Below are 18,815 nucleotides of genomic sequence, written 5' to 3' on the forward strand. Positions count from 1 at the left end.
TATATATTTCTTATTACCTTACGTTTTCTTTTGTGTCTAATGAACGTAGTTAAGGACGTTTTTTTTCACAGTACATATCGAAATAGGCCGAAGTGCTGCTTTCAAGTTTCTCTCTGGCATAATAAATAATAAATATGAGATATATATCATTTTATTCCGTTACGATCGTTTTATTTCGCCTGTGTGAATTCATTATTATTATGCAATAAAAGTGTCTTTCTATTTTTACTGGAAGTGTATATGAAACTTCACATGTGTGTGTGTGCATTTATGCGCAAAACAAATACGTTCATAACAAAAATTAACAATAAGGAGAAATATCATGCACGCGTGTTGATCGTAATATAAGTCTGTACACCGTGTTTCTCATCCACGGAAATTATGTAGCTCGGACACACACCAAATGGAGACTGTATCGGCAGTGCCAGAAAATGAACACAGCGAGATAGTTCCGTCTGAAAATGTGCGCATGTGGCGTATCAAACAGTCATAAAAAGCAACATAAAGAAAACGCGTGGGCGTTCTCAAGTTTATCTCTGATAGATCTTAAATTTGGGTTTAATGCGACTTGCAACTTGCGTTTTGCGTCTTATGTAGATGGGCTTTTACGCATACAATATCTTGAGATTTAAAAAGTGGAAATTTCTATTATTTATTAGTATTTTATGTACTCTTCTTTTAACGAAAAATGTAGTTATACAGAATCTATATCCTTCTGTAACGCAGTTAGCGGAAATACATAAATGTCCAGTGTGTTATGGAGTGTCTGCCTGTCACGATATTCACAAAGTAATTTTCTCATGGCACGATGTCAGTACAATATTTCTTCATTTACTTGGAGTTAAAAATGTATTCTTTGGTACATATAATCAAAACAAGGTAGTGTTGAAGAAGCTGGCGCATTCCTCTGAACTGGAAGCATTTGACGTTTTCTTCTGTGACAAACTCCACCTAAAATATCCTTGCTCAAATGTCTCTAAGAAGAAATTAAATAGACATGCAGCAAATTTTGACAATCTTATCAAAGAGACTATTACCTCTGATTTTTTTAAAGATGATTCTAGTCGCTTGAGACTCTGTCCATCGACGCAACATATAGATGATCTATTTCACAATATATATCTCAATTATAAATACACCGATTCTACGGAATATTTGATTCATCTCTGGATGTTGCTTTCTATTAATCCAGAACCGCTAATCCTCCAGGTGAATTATAAATAGATGCAAAAATTAACTGTTATCTCGTTTCAGTTGCAGAAAAGTCAACTAATGTTAGATGATATTTACTTTGATTGAATTTCCTATAACTGTATAAGAATAAATACTATGAAATGTACAATTACGTATGTTCTGAATTGTTATTCTTTCTAGATATTATCTGTTGAAAATGGTTGGCCTGTACCAAAATATTTCGGAGCTTGCGGTCGTATTATTATAGAGGAATATGTTGGATTACCTCTTACAGATTATTACAATAAACCTTGGGTGCAAAGAGCAAGAATAGCTTCAAGTCTTTTAGGTGCCGCTCACATGTTTACTTTCAAGAATCAGAACTTTGGTTTTTACTTAACGGATGTATCAGCCGATAATATTGCCGTTGATCATGAAGATGTAGCAAAATTTATCGATTTAGAAAATATCATTATTGTTGACAAAAATATCCCTCCAAAAAGTAAAAGTTTTTTATAAGATGACTTATAACTTAAAATAAGATAAAAATACAATACACTGACACGATATTAATTTGCAGAACGATCAAAAGATTGGCATGAATTGCAAGAAAATAGACTGCATCTTGATTTTCCTAACTACTTTGCATTCTCTTCCAAGGATATTTGTAATCGTCATTTAAGTGATCATAATTACTACGCGATTTGTCAGGTAGTCAATATGATAATATTGAAATATGAAATATATCTCGCATCTTATCATTGGGGTCGAGTAATCTCATATAGTCAAAATAAAAAAATGCAATTGCAGCTCCTATTAGGTGTAGGAAATGAAAACCCATTTCCTGGTGGATTTCTTCACGACATACCTATTCGATGGCAAACTAGAAATGTTGAATATCTATTACAACAGTGCGCTGTTCCTAATTCAAACGATTCTAGGATAATTTTTGGTCAACGACTCAAGACATCTTTGGATACGTTATTGAGAGAACTATCTTAACACAAACATGAAATTATATTAAAAAGAATAAATGGAGTTAAAATTGAATTTAAGATATCTTTTATACCTATAATGTATCAAATTACGAGAAAATTAATCACAGATAGAATTAAGTAATTAAATCTCAGAATTTAACATTTATTCAATAAAGCTCAACTTCCTGTTACATATTGACGTTTAGAGGAATTAAATATAAATTTTATTATGACTGTAAGAGAACATATGAATGATAAATGTGAAGAAATGATATATATATATATATATATATATAACAAGTATTATTAAAGTTTTGCATATATATGAAAAGGTAAATATTACGTTGACTCGAACATGCCAACACCCAGCAGTAAATTTCTGCGTGAAAAATGTAACGTCAGGATAGATGTATTTTTTGTAGGGAAAGTACGCAGCAAATATGATTCAGAGTTGGTTCTCACATCCGGATTGTGCGATACGTTGACGTCTTCCAAGCTCATTTCTTCCGCCAATTTGGTGAAATCCCATAATCTTACCGTATAATCCAAAGAACCTGACAAAATAGTGATACATTGTTGAAATTTGTTCCAACTAACTCATACAATTTGAAAAGTAAACAAAGTATGTACCCGAGACTAGAATATTGCCATCGCGACTAAAAGATAGACATTCGATATTGCCTGTATGTCCCGATAATGCCGCGACAAGATGACCATGCGCCAAGTCCCATACTAATACACGATTGTCGGTACCAGCTGAGGCTAAGAATCGTCCTTCCGTTGAGAAAGCTAGGGAATAAATGGGCCCTTTGTGTCCTGTCATCAGACGGACTTGACTGCCGGTTACGCAGTCCCATAATCTCACAGTGTTGTCGCTTGAACCGGTCGCAACGTAATTTGAATTGGGATGAAATTGGACTACCTGAAAGATATATCATTATTTCAATTCAATAAATCGATTGATGACATCAATAGAGGGATATTTATTAACCCACATTAATGTCCGAGTAGTGACCGGCGAATATTCGTAATGGTTGATGCGAATCAGTTGCCCACAGTCTAGCGGTTCTGTCGTACGAAGCACTAGTGAAGTAATAGCCGTGTGGTGAGAATTTTACGCACCACACAGGAAATAAGTGGCCTTTGTAGCAGACGACGCATGTCCATGTGTGAAGTGACCATAATCTTACTAAAATAGTTATTGCGAATTATCGTATCAGCCTTTTACAGTAGGTTGTTATGTAACAAATCGGATATCAAATGAGTGTAGAATTTATAGGAGTTTTTTTTATGATGTCAAGCATGTTTGCATAATATAGCAAATAGCAGACAACTGCTATTTCTTTACGATATAAATCTTACTTGTAGCATCCTCCGATGATGAGAGTAAGAGATTTCTATCTGGACTAAATGAAAGACTATAGACTGGTCCACTGTGACCATACAGATTCCTAGCACTCTCGGAGGTGCGCTCATCCATCATTCTAACTAATACATCATCTGTAACGTTTTTTTACAATAAGTAGTTTGAGACAATATATGACTGATGATAGATTTATTTCTCTACAATTTTCGCACATTACCTCGCTCCCTATCGATATCTTGCAATTCTTCGCCTGTTTTCATTAGTCTCAACTTCTGTGGGATCAAACTCCATACTTTTATTCCAGAATCACGAAATCCAATAGCCAATAAACTTGAGTCCTCTGACACTTCCGCTGATGTCACACTAAATAATTATAACAATTGTAGTTATAAGTGGACATTGAAGAAATCATTTAATTGCATAGTCTTACGTATGAACTGCGTTCATCAATGTATAGAAACATATAGATGGTAGCGTATCGGGTCCAACGATAACTCTTTTTGATGCTTCTCTTAAAGCCTTCACTTTTTCCAGTTTATCCACATCTTTTCTGAATGACAAATATACGATTTGTAAGGAAATCAAAAATCATCATTAATCATTATTAGAGCACACAAATACATCTGTCTTACAGATTAGGTAATGGCATTCTGCCCACAGGTGGTGCGTTTGGATCTGATTTAGTCTTCTTTGAAAATAAAGGATCCTTCTTAGCTTTTTTTTTCTTTGGTTTGTCTCCATCTCCACCACCTGTATCATCTTCCTCTTCTTCGGCAGGTGGTACGCACTGAATATCTGGCTCCTTCAGAAGTCCATAATAAACCTTGGCTTTATTATCTACGCAATAACTTCAATGATAGACAATTCTTCTCTATAAGGTATAAATTATCTAACTATTCTCTACAAGATATTTCATGATCTTTATTCCCTCTTTCTTGTCATTATTCTCCCTCTTATAATGCGACATAATTGTTAATTGATTTCTTACCTTGTCTAGTAGCTTCTTCCTTTTGATGCGACAAATTAATTGGTCTCTTACCTTGTCTAGTAGCCTCTCCCACTGTAGCTCCAGATGTTGCATCAATCTGTTGTTTATTACGAGCAACACCTTCATACATATCAAAATAAAGGTGTTCTTGTATGATATTTAACAAAACACTGTGTTTCTTTTCTTGCAAATGTCGCTTTAATATAGAAAGGGTATCCCTTGACATTCTTATTATAAACTGATTAGATCTGTAAAAAAATGAAGATGCCTTCATAAGTTGTACAAACTATATGAAATAGATTATATTATTTATTATTACACTTACTTAAACGTGTCAGTTAATTCATTACCCGCCATTTGTTCACGTTTTGTTACATTAGATAATCGTTTCAAATCATCTTGATAATATTCTTCCAAACTTCCACGAAATTTCTCCATGAGTTGTTTTGCTTCTTCAGGATGATTATTGTAGACTAATTCTACATACATATGTACCAAAACTGGATATAGTATGGTACCCAATTCATGCTACATTATTGACATAATATATATGCGTTACAAAACATTAGAATTATTAAAAAATATATACAAATTATTTTATTACCAAAAATATTTGATACCAATTGTAACTCTAGCTTACTTTATAAATGTCCAGAGCTCCTTCTACAAACTTTTTCAATTCACTGTATGCTTTTTCATATAATGCTGGGTCTCCTTCGCTTTTGTAAGCAGAAAGGACGCTGGTTACCTCGGAATCAGTTTGTTGAGAATCTTCAATTGAAACATCTTGAAGATTGGCTTCTTTTCTAAACAATTCTTCAGTACTCTAAAGAAACACCATGTTAATTACTACATCCAATCATATATATATAGAAATCAATTATACTTCTAAAAAATAATATACTCATAGACAGGTTATGGCATTTCTGGAAAATAAAAGAAATATTGTATGATTTACCTTTAAATTATACTTTTTCAGAAGCTGCAAAACAGCAAGCATAGTATTTTTATCGTTATCCATATTTATACAATTATATTATCAGTAATAAGCCACAGATTATTTTCACACGATATACAGTAAGTGAAAATAAACGCCAGCAATAGTTTCGACACTAAACGGAAAGACTTCTGTCCAATGTTCTCAGTAATGCAATCGTATCAGATTCAATACAATCAGAGGGAATCTTTAGAGCACCCAAGCCGGTGTCTCATTTGATATTGTTGTCCACAACTGTTTGATATGCTATTTGCACATATGTTTAAAGGAGAATTCACACCTTGACAAAAAAGTAGAAAGCAGGAAAACAGTAGCCAATCAGAACTCGCGCTGGCAGTAGGCAGTAAATGAAGCAGACGGCTGCCAGCGTGAATTCTGATTGGCTGCTTTCTGCCTTTCTGTCAAGGTGTGAATTCTCCCGAAGACGGATTTTGACGCGCTCATTTGAGTTACATTCGGAAACACACAATGAATGCTACAGATGAGCAAAATCATCGATGTTTGAAAAACATTGAGGTTCGCTTATTGAGGATGGTATTACATCTAGAGAAAATGTTAGGGACTCTAGAAATCCTTTATCCGACAGCCAATCGTCATTAAATAAATAAATAAATCCTAGAAAGCAGTCTATATTTTCCATATAAATCTATAATAAAATATATAACACAAAAATATATATCTTTTTGTCTTCTTAAAGATAAGCATAAATCAAGAACAAAAAAGTAACAAACTGCATAAAATGTCCCTAGTAATCGAATAGTTATAAAGTATATTATAGTATATTCATCTTAAGATCTTTTTATTTTAGTTGTGCTCTCTTCATGAGCTTGCAATTCATTGTTTACCGTGCAATTCAACCTCACAAAAATACTTATTTCAACTTAAGGGGAGGTTCCAAAGGAAACATAACATAGTACAGCTAATAAGATTTCTCATATAAAATTATGACATAAAATTATCAAGATGCTGCATTTATAATGTCTCTAAGACTTCTTTGAAACCTTTGACATTGAAACATTTAAATAATATCACAATTTTATTTTAACATTAGAAAAGTATATACATTTTATTGTAGGCTTAACTCCTGCCTCTTCCAGCCTGAGACCCACCAGGTTGACCTTGTTGATTAAGCCAAGGTGCGGAGCCAGTACCTTTGCCTCTTTGATTCTGTTGTCCTCTTCCTCTACCGCGAGCTACAACAGTTTTATTTATTTTGTTTTCATGCACATTTGCAAAATATATCACCTTCATACTCAAAAACAACTTAATCTGTAAGAATAAGTTCCGATTTTGATAAAGTATCTATTAAATATTTCTGAATCTTCCTGCAACGAAAAGTTTCCTTTACAAAAAATACCCTGCCTGTACGAACCTTGAGCGCGTAGTATAGCAGACTTTCCTCTGCCAGCAGTGCCGGAACCTTTGCCACCTGGTCGTTTGAACATAGGCGCGTTCTTCAGCATGTCCGGTAGTATAAGAAATCGTATCTTCGAACCGCGTATGTACACGTTCTCCAGCTGAGCGACTCGGCCGTCCCGATAAGTCACTGTTATGTTTTGCATCTGACAGTTCATGTTGTCTTCGGCCTCGATAAGCTTGCCGCGATACACCTCACCAGTGTTCGTTTCGCAGGTTATGATGTGACCCTCGGCCTCGTGAAGTACTTTGATGGGTACGCCAATCGACATTTTGAATTTCGTATGGAAAACTTACTTCACCTTCGGTTATATTTCTGCGAAGTTTCTCGTCGCGATTTATGCCTTAGAAAAATATCACAAGTGACGCGTTTATACACACACCGGGCGCAATCAAGCGGTGAATAAACAAGATGCCACAGATGGCATCAGCTGCGTTCAGAAGCCAGCATTAAGTGACTATCGGTTGCGTTCAGCAGAGAAAAATACTTTGGAACTGCTGCAAAATTCGTGAATCTGATTGGTATATGCTTTTAACTTAGTTGCATCTAATGTCTGTGATTGGAATATATTTTCAGATTTTTTGTAAATATACCAATCAGGTTTAGAATTAATCAAAAGTAACCAGAAATATACACCAATCAGAAGCAATAATCACTAAACGCTATTTTTTAGCAAAATGCAGCTAATTAAGATTACGTTCGGAAACATATACTGTGTGCACATCTTTAGAAACTAGACGTTCGGAAAATACTGAGTGTGGTTTAATGTGCATTCGTGTGTCATCGTTTGAAAACATTTCGAGAGTCATGCTGAGTTCCACTAAACCACTTAACGAAAAAGCAGGAGAAGTCGATGTGAGTTGACACGTTATTATCTAATCACTTGTGTAATAAATTTGCAGATGAGTAAAAAATGTCAGAGAATGTCAATTGCTTTTCATTTGTAAATTTTTTTCTTAAATCTAACAAATAGTATGTATAATTGTTCTCACTATTCTCCCATTTCTTTCATTGTTATTATAGAGTTAGAATAATTCAATAATTTGCAGACACAGTAATCAATTAACATAAATTTATTTTTTAACGTCAAACTATTATCATATATATCATGATTCTTAACTAAAAACAGCATAAAATTTCCATTATATATTATAAACATTTTGATTTTTCATCAATATAAATAAATACAAATACACATATGAAGCTTTTTCTACCGCTTCACATTTGTTTTATTCACAATTCGAGCGTTCATTTCAGTTATAATATACAATTATAATTACGTAGCATATGTTATTAAATACAAAAATGTGTATTAAATTCGAATTATGTACGTAGGAATCACAAAATTTTTATCAAATTAACGATTTAGTCGTGCAGTTAAAACCAGATATTCCGTAATTTCATTCTGTTTATTTAAACAAAAACCTTCTCAGACTTATCTCTCATCTACCAAAAGCAAAGAGAAAATTCAAAAATCAGAAATAATAGAGTACAGTACAAAGCAACACTTAAGTAACATACATGTATGAGAGGAAATCAATTAGAATAATCAGTCTTGATGAAATTCCTGCTTTCCTTATCATTTAGCACGCTACGTAAAATATGTGAACTGTAATTATTTATATAAATATCTGAATAAGCGCTAAACTATAACACATTAGAGAGAGGGAGAGAGAGAGGGGGGGGGCAGGGAGGGAGAAGAAATGAGTCTTATGCAATACAATATCGACGTGGCCGCTCGTTAAAATAATTAATGTCAAGATGAATAGCAAACAACTCGGCAGACAATGACGAAAATGTTCGAAGTGAATCGCTTCAGAAAGCAGAGGCGGGATCCAGCAGATCATCGCTCACAATCGGATTTATTATTATTGTCGCCGAGTTATCGTAGTAACCGCTCGATATTAATCGTACCGACGTCACTTCGTACGGCACGAATTCTTTTATATCTGGAAATGGAAAGGTGGATCGTTAAATTTTACAGGGATGGAAAAGCGTTCGCAACACATTCATCAAATTGTACAGCATTTTACAGTCAATGAATAATATAAGCATGCACATCGCAGAAATGACGGAGAGACTGCAGAAATCTGAAATTATTATCGATCTACCTCCGTGGCTTTAATTCGATGTAAGAAAGATTTATCACCTGGCTTGGAATCGATGCCGCAAATGGAGTCAATTACGTCGAGTTTCATTGTATCCAGGCCGCGACTGCCTCCGATCTCCAATTGATCCCGCGGGTTCTTTGTATCGCACTAAAAATAAATCGCAATAAATCCGCTACGCATCGACCGTGGGACTTGCGTTATTATTTCGACGCACGGTATTTAATGAATTAATAGCAAAATGGCACGCGAACTTTCAAATATTTATGCGAAGAAAATAAACTCTATATGAAAATTTCGTGCCATATCGTAATACCTTGACTTTTTCGACGAATAAATTTCTACGATAGAAGAAAAGGCATACATATCGAATAATATGCATAAATAAAATTTTTTCCAAGATTTTGCCGCGGCTCAGAGATAAAATGTGTTTAAAAAGACACGAGGCTCATAACAACCACAAGTCACGGTCGAGAAAGAGAAGGGATTTACAACGTACTTTATGTAAGGTGCCGGTCTCGGTCGTGTGAACAACGCTCTGCGAACTGCTACCGCCGACTCCGAGCGCAATTACTTGTACGGCGCCGGGATACATTGCCATGAGGGTGCAGTTAATCCGTCTACCATAATTGCGGAGCGTAAACGGATCCGTCGTACTGACCGACAAGATATTGCAGGCTATAAAAAAAAAAAGAGAGAATAAAGCCCTCGTCAGATGATACTTGCTTTCGTATTAACTCTTAGTATGTGAGCTACCATGCTAGCTTGTGGAGGAAAATGGCTAGTATGTATGCACACGGAATTGGTCCCGAATGCACAGCACGAACTTGTGTGCGATATGGGAGCCATCTTCTTCACATGCATGCTGGTTAACACGAAAACAAGTATCTTGTTTGACGAGATCTTAAGTCAGTAAAAATTCAATAATCGTGTCCATCGCCAACAAATAAATGGTTGTCCCTTGTTAGGGTGCATTTTTTTTTATTCCATGCGAATGGATGTTTCAATTTATCAGAGTGAATTTGTCTCCGTAACGATGGAATATACTAGATTCGCTCTCAGTTTCGAGTGAAAGTATTCACTCAACGACTCAGTGCAGAATTTATTTACTGGAAAAATCATTCGAGACTCAGTGACTCGATTGTCACTTTAAGAGTGAAATTTCATTCCAAAAAATATAGGAAACTCGCCCAAACCTTATTATATACTTACGTCTCGAATTTTTCGGGTATCTGGCAGATATGACGAAACCCTTGTTGCGCATCGGTATTCTGTATTGAAGAACCGCCGCGTTCTGCGAACTCGTGAAGGTTTTCCTGTACCACCTGCTTTTACCGCAGAATTCGTTCACTCTGTCTTTTATCGGTAACGAATGGTCGGCCTCACTCGGGAATATTTCGCCGTCCATTTCCCAGCCGTCGATTACCTGTTTAAGAAACGATCAATCATCGGGAACTTGTTCTATCTCGTCGAATTTTTTTCGAGAATTTATTCGTCATGAGAACATGATGTGAAAAATCAAATGAGAAGTAAATATCACACGGGCACACAGGATCGGACAGAAAATTGTTGAAATTCGGGCTACAGTCGTAACGATGTTGTTGTTACAAAAATATAAGAAAGTTACATCCGTAGTACATCGCAAACATACACACATGTCGAGTTCACGTCGGAATTTCACCCCTGCCATTATAGACCGTTTGCCCTCGGAACGTTGACTTCTATGCATTCGCGTGATACACCACCACCGTGGGATCTTACTTCGGGTTAACCTTACAGGGGTTTTCCATTAATAGCAAGAGGGCGAGCGCGCGAGAGCCGGGGGAAACTTCACGATTCGATTTGTGCGTAAAATTTTGCGCATGCACCGTGACAATTCGTTTAAGTGACACGGAATCGACGTGGTTTCTTCTAAATATTGGGACTCCTTTTGTTGTCGACAACAAACAAATAGCAATCTGCTATGATCGCAAATAAAATTTGACAAATCGACGGATTCGGCAGATTCAAGAACAACCGACGATTATACACACCGCAAGAAGTCCACGATGATCGCAGGGCACGTCGAAACTGTGAAAATGTATCTCCACCGTGCGGTCTGGATCGGTTAAGAAGTATATGCCGCAAACGACTTCGTCATCGGACCGCGATACATAAGTAAACGGTCCGCTCTCTGAAGTGACAAACATGCAATCTGCAACAAGACAACTAGTAAGATTGATTGAAATGTTTCATGTGCGAGAATTCAAAATAATTCAAAAAAAGGAAAAAAGCAGGAAAGAAAGAGAAAAAAATTCATCTGCGATTCTAAGAATGCTATGAATTGAATATAACAGAAAAGTACGAATTTAGATGTAATCAGCATGCGATCGAAATTCGAAATATATTCACAGAGAAACGATTGTTGATATAATATAACAAGTAGTATATATATATATATATATATATAATGTGAAAAATATACTGATATACTAATACTAATTTGGCTATATTGCTGCGGAAACTATCTTCCATCCATTAACGCGACACTGCAATTTGTGGAACGAGGGAATTATCGCTTATATAACAAACGCTTCAATTACGAGGCTTACGGGCGCATGATACGCGCCCGCGCATTCGAAACACCTGCTCCATATGCATATCTACTTTTACGTGTCTTACGATGGATTAACGCGATTACGCGTAATGGACTTTCCCAGATAGAGATTACAAAAGATATATATATAAATTTACAAATTTTCTCATTTGAAAAAAATGTTTACATTGCAAGGAGATAACGCGAATCTTGAAATCAAACGATGAACGATGAATAGCTCGATAATGTGTATGCAGAGCAATGAAAACCTTAAAGGGGTTTGAATAGATGGGCCTTTGTTTCCTTTTTGTCCGGTTCATTTCACTTGCGAGTTGTAACTACTTTTAATTACGCGAGCAATCGCGACGTCACTCATCGAACGTCGCAGCACAACCCGACGGAAGCGAAAGTATCGATCGTGCTCGTTTTTTTTCCGAACATGAAACAAATATCAATATGATTACTCGTACTACTCACCTGTAATTGGTCGGTAATGTTCGCGAGGTGTGTCGAGCAAATTCTTCACTCCCATTTCATAAGCCAAGATATTGGCGGCATTATTTGATATCTGAAATAAATAAATAAAAGACGATATATGCTACGTTGACAGAAAAATTGTCTTAATTTTAGTAAGCGTGTTTATTAAAATTATACTAAAATTATATTAAGTAAATGATATTTTAAATATATAAAATTTCTTTATTAAGGAGAGAATTAAGAATTAATGTTATTATAATATATTATTATTATTATTTATCATACTAAATCTGGAAGTTTTTGTTCATACATTTTAGAAAAAAATGTCTTAGTAAATATTTATTAAAATTCCAATTTCGAATAAAACATTCATCTTTGCGATTCCGATTTGGCGATATTTTTATCGTCGCTTCGAGTAAATTTTCATTCGTTTTGAATGAAGTTTCAGCCGAAAAATTTAGAAAGTATCGAATTATCAAATTTTTCTTGTATCTCGATTTAAATTTAACAATTATTCTGCAATTAAAAATATTTTTTCTAAATATACACGCGATCGTAATATCGTTGATAAAACAATTTCAGTTTTATTAGGTAGTATTTTATTGCGACCGTTTGCTCACAGATCGAAGATGAAAGACTTGTATATTGGGTAAACTCCTCCGGTATTTCTCCTTCCATCTCAATGTGACAAGTTTCATTTAATATAATGGTCGTCATTAAATGTAACGGTTCGTCAAGTACATTCTGTATGCGTCTGTCTTTTACATTTTCCATTTCCTTCGCGCAAACCTGCGCAAATCATTCCAACGAGTTTTCTATTGCTTTCATATTACTTCGCCGGGCGATCGACCATGTGATTTTTATTGATTGCAAAACGGAAGTTTGTTATTTCAATTAGAACGCGCGATCATCGCTCGACTTATTCGTTACAATATACAAACAGCGTTGATTTTGCTTAAATATTTTGGTTAAGAACACGTTTCGCAAAATGGTCGCGATGATATGCAAAGTATCTCGCGAACTTTGAAACACCCGCTCTCAGCGGAATTAGAGAGAAATATTTAAGAACACTTACATATTTATCGAATTTATCGATCGATGCGTGAAGAAAGAAAAGAAAAAAAACTGCCGAAGCGTCGTGACGTAATATTTGTTGTGAAATATAAATGTCTATTTATTAGGCTATAAATGGGATGAACGAGCCGTCAAAGCGGAACTAACACAGTACGTGGGATGTTCACAAAGAATCCCATTTTAATGCAATTCTCAATGCTATCCAATTTGTATTTGCCAGTCAGGTTTCAATTTTCAGAAACCCCGCAATGACGTTGCACGAAAGATGCAAAGGACACGAGATAATATTAACGACACCTTGCGCGTGGAACTTCTCTTAACAATATAGTATTGTGTCTGCTATTGTCCGTCTCTTCTTTCGCGATTCTTGCAACGCGAACTGTTATACCTCATCGGCTCGAACGGAAAAGAACGTGATTTCTTAACGCGCGTGTACCTTGTAAATGCAAATTGGAATATAACATAAAACATGATACGAGTGTTGTCCGTTACGTATGAAATTGCAACACACATAGAATACGTAATAAATGCGGGTTTATGAAGCAATTTTTCCAGGTGTAAATATAAATGTAAATATAAAGTTAGATAGATGTAAGTTTATCAGCTGAATCGCGCTTACAAATGTAACATCGCGTGTATAGATGATTCAAATAAAACGCACACGTACATACACATCGCTACGAGCAACTTTACACGTCGTTAACAATATTAATGCTGCGTCAATACTGCGGTGATATAGGATATAGTTCGGAGTTTCCATTCGACCGTTTTCAGTTTTTGAATTGATATAGATGCAAATGATGAGACAATAAAACTTTAAATGGCATTGCGATGGGAACGATCGGTGATTGTTACCAATGCGGTTTGTTAACGTTACGATTGACGCCAATTCTGAAGATTCTGCACTGAAATATTGGTGGATATATTATGATAAATCTTTATCACATATACCGAATGTTTCTTGAGCAACGAAGCATCGCGATTTGAGAAAATATTATCCACAACCTGCCTGTGCGTATTTATCTTCGGTAAGATTCACGATGAAAACGAGGAAAGGATTGTGATATTACTCTTGCTATTATAAGGCGCACTTTAAGAAACTGTAGTAATTAAACTTTTCTTTTTGACGCATGGTAACTTAATTCCGCTCACCTCTGCCTCCCTGTAAAAGGCAATGGCGAAAAGAAGAGTATAATCGAGTCAACTAGCGGCGAGTTATTTATTCAGAAACAGGCAACCAAAATTCATTAAAAGTTCGCAAATTATCTTATTCTAATTGCGTTAGTTGTAGTACAATTTAAAACTTGCGTTAGTTGTAGTACAATTTAAAACCCGAGTTCTTTTTCTTCTAATTTATTTTCAATTTGATGTCAGTTTACTTTATATTACGCGGCCATCCTTAACTCTCGCGGTCGTCCCCGCGTGACGATGATTGTATTTAATCATTGTTACATCTTACATTTTATATATTATATCCTATGTTTTTCATTTTTTAATCTCTACGTAAAAGAAAAAAATATCTAAAAATAAAAAAAAATATTTATTCGCAATACATGAATATTAATATATCAATATACATATTAGTACAAAATACTTACAGTAATACACACATTAGTGATAATATTTATACTAATACATATATTTTTATATTGAGAGAACATATTTTTTCAAGTGAAAAAATATATATTTTCTTAAAATCTTAACTTTTCATGAGAAAATAATTGTTTATTTTACTTATAAATAAAATTTTTTAGATTTAAGTAAATATGTTATTAGTATCTATCGGATATTTCTTTTATTTTTTAAATATATTTCCCTTCAATGTGGGTGTAATATAGTTTGAGAAGGAAGCGTAGCATAGAATAACACGGAGGGAAAATGTTCATGTAAGGAACATCATAAAAGTTGATAGATTTCTATCATAATAGGATGAGGAAATCACGAGACTTTTATATCAGAAGTCCACGTACGAGGCTATACATCTTGCACGAAAAGAATATCTGAAATTCAATTTAAAGGCGATCTCTCACTCCTTCGCTAGATAGTAGAAGAAACCTGATTTACATTTGTGCGCGTTGAATCGGTATGTATATATGAATACACGTATATAAAAAGGAATATACTGTAATCGCACGTCCCAGAACTATAAAAAAAAATATATTTTAGTCAAAAATATTAAAATTATGTATTCTAATTAACAAAACTGCTTTAAATTATGTCAAGCAACAAAAATAAACTACAATAGTCTACCTCGTTTTTCTGACCTTTCTGATCTTTATTATCGTCGAGTTTATTGGAAAAAAAGCATTTGTATCGCGATATATATGTCTTTGTTTGGGAGCTTCTGCTAGATAAAACATCATTTGAAGCAAAGCTTTTAACTGTTTAACTAAAATAATTGCTGTCAATATGTTTCAAATAAATCACAGTATCATAATATGAACTGATATATTTGTTCTAAAAGTCATAATATGAACTGATATATTTGTTTTAAAAGAAGAAACTTCACTCACGAGAAAATTCTGAAATGTTCGCGCTTAACGCGTTTTTTTCTCAAAACGCTGTATGAACCTTTTTATATAATGGAATATTGTAGGGAAAAAATTCCTCTTCTTGCCCGTCAAAATACGCGTTGAAAATGTCATATGCTTCATAAAACACATTTCGCTCCGGTAGAAAAATTTAAACTAAAGTACGCGTGGGCTGCAATATTCGTTAAACTATAAAATATAAAAAGGACGGTAACAATGCCTCCGTGTATTTATATTTTTATCAATTGTTACGTTGCATACTTCCAATCATCTCAGGAAATAGTCGGCTGTCGGTAAAATTATTTCGACGGAAAATATAACGAGATAAAACCGAGTCAATTAAGCAATTAATTCCCTCAGGAAGGGAATTTTTTTCTTCCTCACAAGGAAAGAAGAGATTACAAGTCCGCCGTATGATGGCATTCTATAACGGCAACTTTATTTTCATCGAGTGCCTGTTACGCTAAGAAAATTCTTGGATGGAACACCGTTGCTCTTGATCGAAGAGAAAAAGGTAAAAGACAAAGCGAGAACGACGGTCGAGAGCACTAAAGAATAAAGTAGCTCGACCTTAATTTCACCAGCTAACCAAGACTTATCGCAATTATTTCCGCGCAGATATTCCAATATCGATTCCACTTTCTAATTCCACAATCGCCTTAATTAATTTTAATTTAGGAAAAGGAAGAACAAGTGTGAATTTTTTAACAAATTGTATATCTTTCGTTTTACGTTCTTTTAATCTCGTTATGTTATGTTGAAAAAGGACTTGTTCCTTCGAAATGTGTCCCTTCCGAATTGTTAAGTGTGTCCGACATGATAAATTTTCATTATAAATATTTCTTTATTCTAATGTCCTTTTAATCCAAAATGTATAATCTCTCTGTAATTTGTTACGTGGGTCTCATAATAATTCTTTCATGCTAAATATTCTTTTATTTCAATGTACTTTTCCCAATTGTAAAATTTATCATTTATTATGTCTGTCTCACAATATATCCTTACATTCTAAACATTTCTTTTATTCTAACGTCCTTTTATACATCCAAATGTAAGATTTGTAATTTTACAATCTGGAAATACAAAATACCGCGCGTCGTACTCTTCTAAGAGAGCATGTTTGCATTTACCTGTTGCTGACGGTGGCGGTCGTTGCTGATGACCGCTCTCGCAGTACGGAACGCGTCGGTGATGACGAGCAGCAGAATGATCAACGCCGAAGTCGATTTGGAGAACATCTCGCTGAATAGGCGATCCAAAGTCGAATCAGTCGAGAAACCGCCAGGCAAAACGGCACGGCGAAAAAAGGAAAAAAAAACGAGCGGTGCGCGAAAAACTTCGGTCTTGCGGTATCGACCGTCGCTGCCTCCCTAGTCCTTCGATCTACGTCTACTGTAAGGATCGGAGTGCGCGAGAGATCGTCAGGGTTATACGAACTGTGGCTGAGCACGGGAGGTGTTCTGGTGGCGTCGCGACGCATGGCGTCCCTCTTATAGCCGGTAGTCCACGCCTCACGCAACCTCCTCGCTTCGCCCTGGCTGCGCGCAACCCCACGGACCTTATTGTTAAGCGCCGCGACTACGCTGGACGAGAAGAATCTCCGCATAGAAACGCGTTAAGTACTGCTCATAAACTTAGCCTGTACTCAAGATGTTACCTAGAGGGTGCGCCGTTAGAATACGGACATGAAAACGTTCTGTCGAAAAAATTCTTTATCAGAGCCAATATTAAAGATGCAAGGAGACGTTGTAATATTCAACTTAAGATATCCTTCTTGATCCGTCCTCTCATTCGATCCTAAAGCGTGAGCACGCCGTTTTCGACTGGGCCCGATCCATGGCCGCCTCGATGACGACCTGGAAAGAGGCCACGTTGGGGCGCCTGGACCACGCCCCGCACCTAATAGTCGGGAGGGTTCAAGCCCGGGACTATTGAGAGGCCAGAAATCTTTGGACCAAAACATGTCGGCGTTGTCGAAGAGCCAATTCTGTGGGCCGTCTTACTGGAAGATATACGGCCTTCATTCAAGAGCACCGTCCTCAGAATCTCCAAACAGACTTCCTTCGTTTCTCCTTCTGGAAGAAGCGCGCCGGCACAACGACAATCCCGGAATCTTTGTCGCCTTCTTCCTCACTTGGATCTTCCTCCACCGTTGGCCCCGGGGTAGCCGAGAAACCTTATTACTTCACTTAGCGTCCATCCGGCGCGAGAATTTTCAATAATCACCGGTTACCCTCCGGTTATATTTCGATCAACTCGGCCATTTCGAGATTATAAGTCGTCTTACGAGAAATACTCTTATCGCGCGTGTACACGAGGTAACTCACGGCGCGCTTCTATTTCGCCCGGCCGGACGTCGAAGGGACAGAGCGTTTATCGAAAATTGCTATCGCGCTGTTCAGCGGCGGAATATTCGCGATGGATATTGCATCGTTAACTGTGGGAGGACGAGTTGACATTTTAAATATTCTTCCGATAGGGAAAAGCCGCTGTTTATCGGCCTCGAGTCTCGTCGTCATGCGTCGTGCGTACATGCATGCGTACGTGCGCGCACATGTGTGTGTGTATGTGTGACGACTCCGCGACAGGAACAGGACGCACGTCATCCTGTCAGCGAGATGGACGTTGAACGATCGTCCGATTAGCGCAACCTGGAGAAATTTACCGTTGATGCGCACATATACGGTGTTACCTCCGTCCCGCTTTAATCCAGCGGCCAGTAATCAAGATCAATGGTGGCCGGCAAGAGGAATCGTCACCCGCCGGTACCTCCAGACGGTGTCGTAAGCTTTACAAATGATTTCCCGCCGACGGCGGAAATCTCTCCGCGGCGAGACGCGTTATTGCGTTTTCTTCGCGCGAGACCACGGTGCGAATACGTTCACCCGACGGTAAGGTACGCGCGATCGGACGCAAACCGCAAAGAGGCGAGCCCCGGAAGAGGAGAGAGCCGTAATAATTTTATTTTCTTCGTGGATCTCATCAACCTGACTGCGGTCCTACTGCGCTTGACATTTCTCGATGATTGAATATTTCTGAGAGCCTTAATATTGACCGAAACTCAGATGATAAAGTTTAGTGGTGCGGTAAAAGACGGGTTTTTTCAAATATCCAGATTGATCGTTTGCGAAA

The 18,815-nt window shown here is 36.5% G+C and overlaps 4 protein-coding genes across 5 annotated transcripts; 1 reads left to right on the forward strand and 3 right to left on the reverse strand.

The window, feature by feature from the left end:
* The first annotated feature begins 460 nt into the window (after positions 1–460).
* Positions 461–2,223, forward strand: LOC106749480 (deleted in autism protein 1 homolog). Of its 2 annotated transcripts, none has more exons than XM_014628979.1 (4): positions 461–1,209; positions 1,375–1,522; positions 1,754–1,884; positions 1,984–2,223. In XM_014628979.1, the coding sequence occupies exons 1-4, from the start codon at positions 598–600 to the stop codon at positions 2,173–2,175; spliced, it is 1,083 nt and encodes a 360-aa protein (XP_014484465.1). In that variant the 5' UTR covers positions 461–597; the 3' UTR covers positions 2,176–2,223. The 2 variants fall into 2 exon arrangements, with proteins under 2 accessions (XP_014484465.1, XP_014484464.1); XM_014628978.1 differs by having other exon boundaries at positions 462–1,209; positions 1,375–1,675.
* A 100-nt stretch (positions 2,224–2,323) lies between these two features.
* Positions 2,324–5,743, reverse strand: LOC106749479 (transcription initiation factor TFIID subunit 5). Its single transcript, XM_014628977.1, has 11 exons — positions 5,463–5,743; positions 5,145–5,330; positions 4,830–5,032; positions 4,556–4,752; positions 4,149–4,353; positions 3,947–4,066; positions 3,734–3,879; positions 3,513–3,650; positions 3,146–3,339; positions 2,781–3,072; positions 2,324–2,704 (listed from the first exon to the last, which is right to left on the reverse strand). Exons 1-11 carry the CDS (start codon positions 5,523–5,525, stop codon positions 2,490–2,492), a joined length of 1,959 nt encoding a protein of 652 aa, XP_014484463.1. The 5' UTR covers positions 5,526–5,743; the 3' UTR covers positions 2,324–2,489.
* A 781-nt stretch (positions 5,744–6,524) lies between these two features.
* Positions 6,525–7,338, reverse strand: LOC106749453 (small nuclear ribonucleoprotein Sm D3-like). Its single transcript, XM_014628899.1, has 2 exons — positions 6,874–7,338; positions 6,525–6,694 (listed from the first exon to the last, which is right to left on the reverse strand). The coding sequence occupies exons 1-2, from the start codon at positions 7,187–7,189 to the stop codon at positions 6,579–6,581; spliced, it is 432 nt and encodes a 143-aa protein (XP_014484385.1). The 5' UTR covers positions 7,190–7,338; the 3' UTR covers positions 6,525–6,578.
* Positions 7,339–8,009: 671 nt separating this feature from the next.
* Positions 8,010–17,141, reverse strand: LOC106749450 (corticotropin-releasing factor-binding protein). Its single transcript, XM_014628892.1, has 7 exons — positions 16,814–17,141; positions 12,079–12,169; positions 11,060–11,220; positions 10,239–10,452; positions 9,526–9,704; positions 9,068–9,176; positions 8,010–8,867 (listed from the first exon to the last, which is right to left on the reverse strand). The coding sequence occupies exons 1-7, from the start codon at positions 16,919–16,921 to the stop codon at positions 8,734–8,736; spliced, it is 996 nt and encodes a 331-aa protein (XP_014484378.1). The 5' UTR covers positions 16,922–17,141; the 3' UTR covers positions 8,010–8,733.
* Between the last annotated feature and the right edge of the window lie 1,674 nt (positions 17,142–18,815).

Source organism: Dinoponera quadriceps, unplaced genomic scaffold (genome assembly GCF_001313825.1).
Source record: "Dinoponera quadriceps isolate SergipeBrazil2010 unplaced genomic scaffold, ASM131382v1 scaffold3807, whole genome shotgun sequence".
Taxonomy (NCBI): domain Eukaryota; kingdom Metazoa; phylum Arthropoda; class Insecta; order Hymenoptera; family Formicidae; genus Dinoponera; species Dinoponera quadriceps.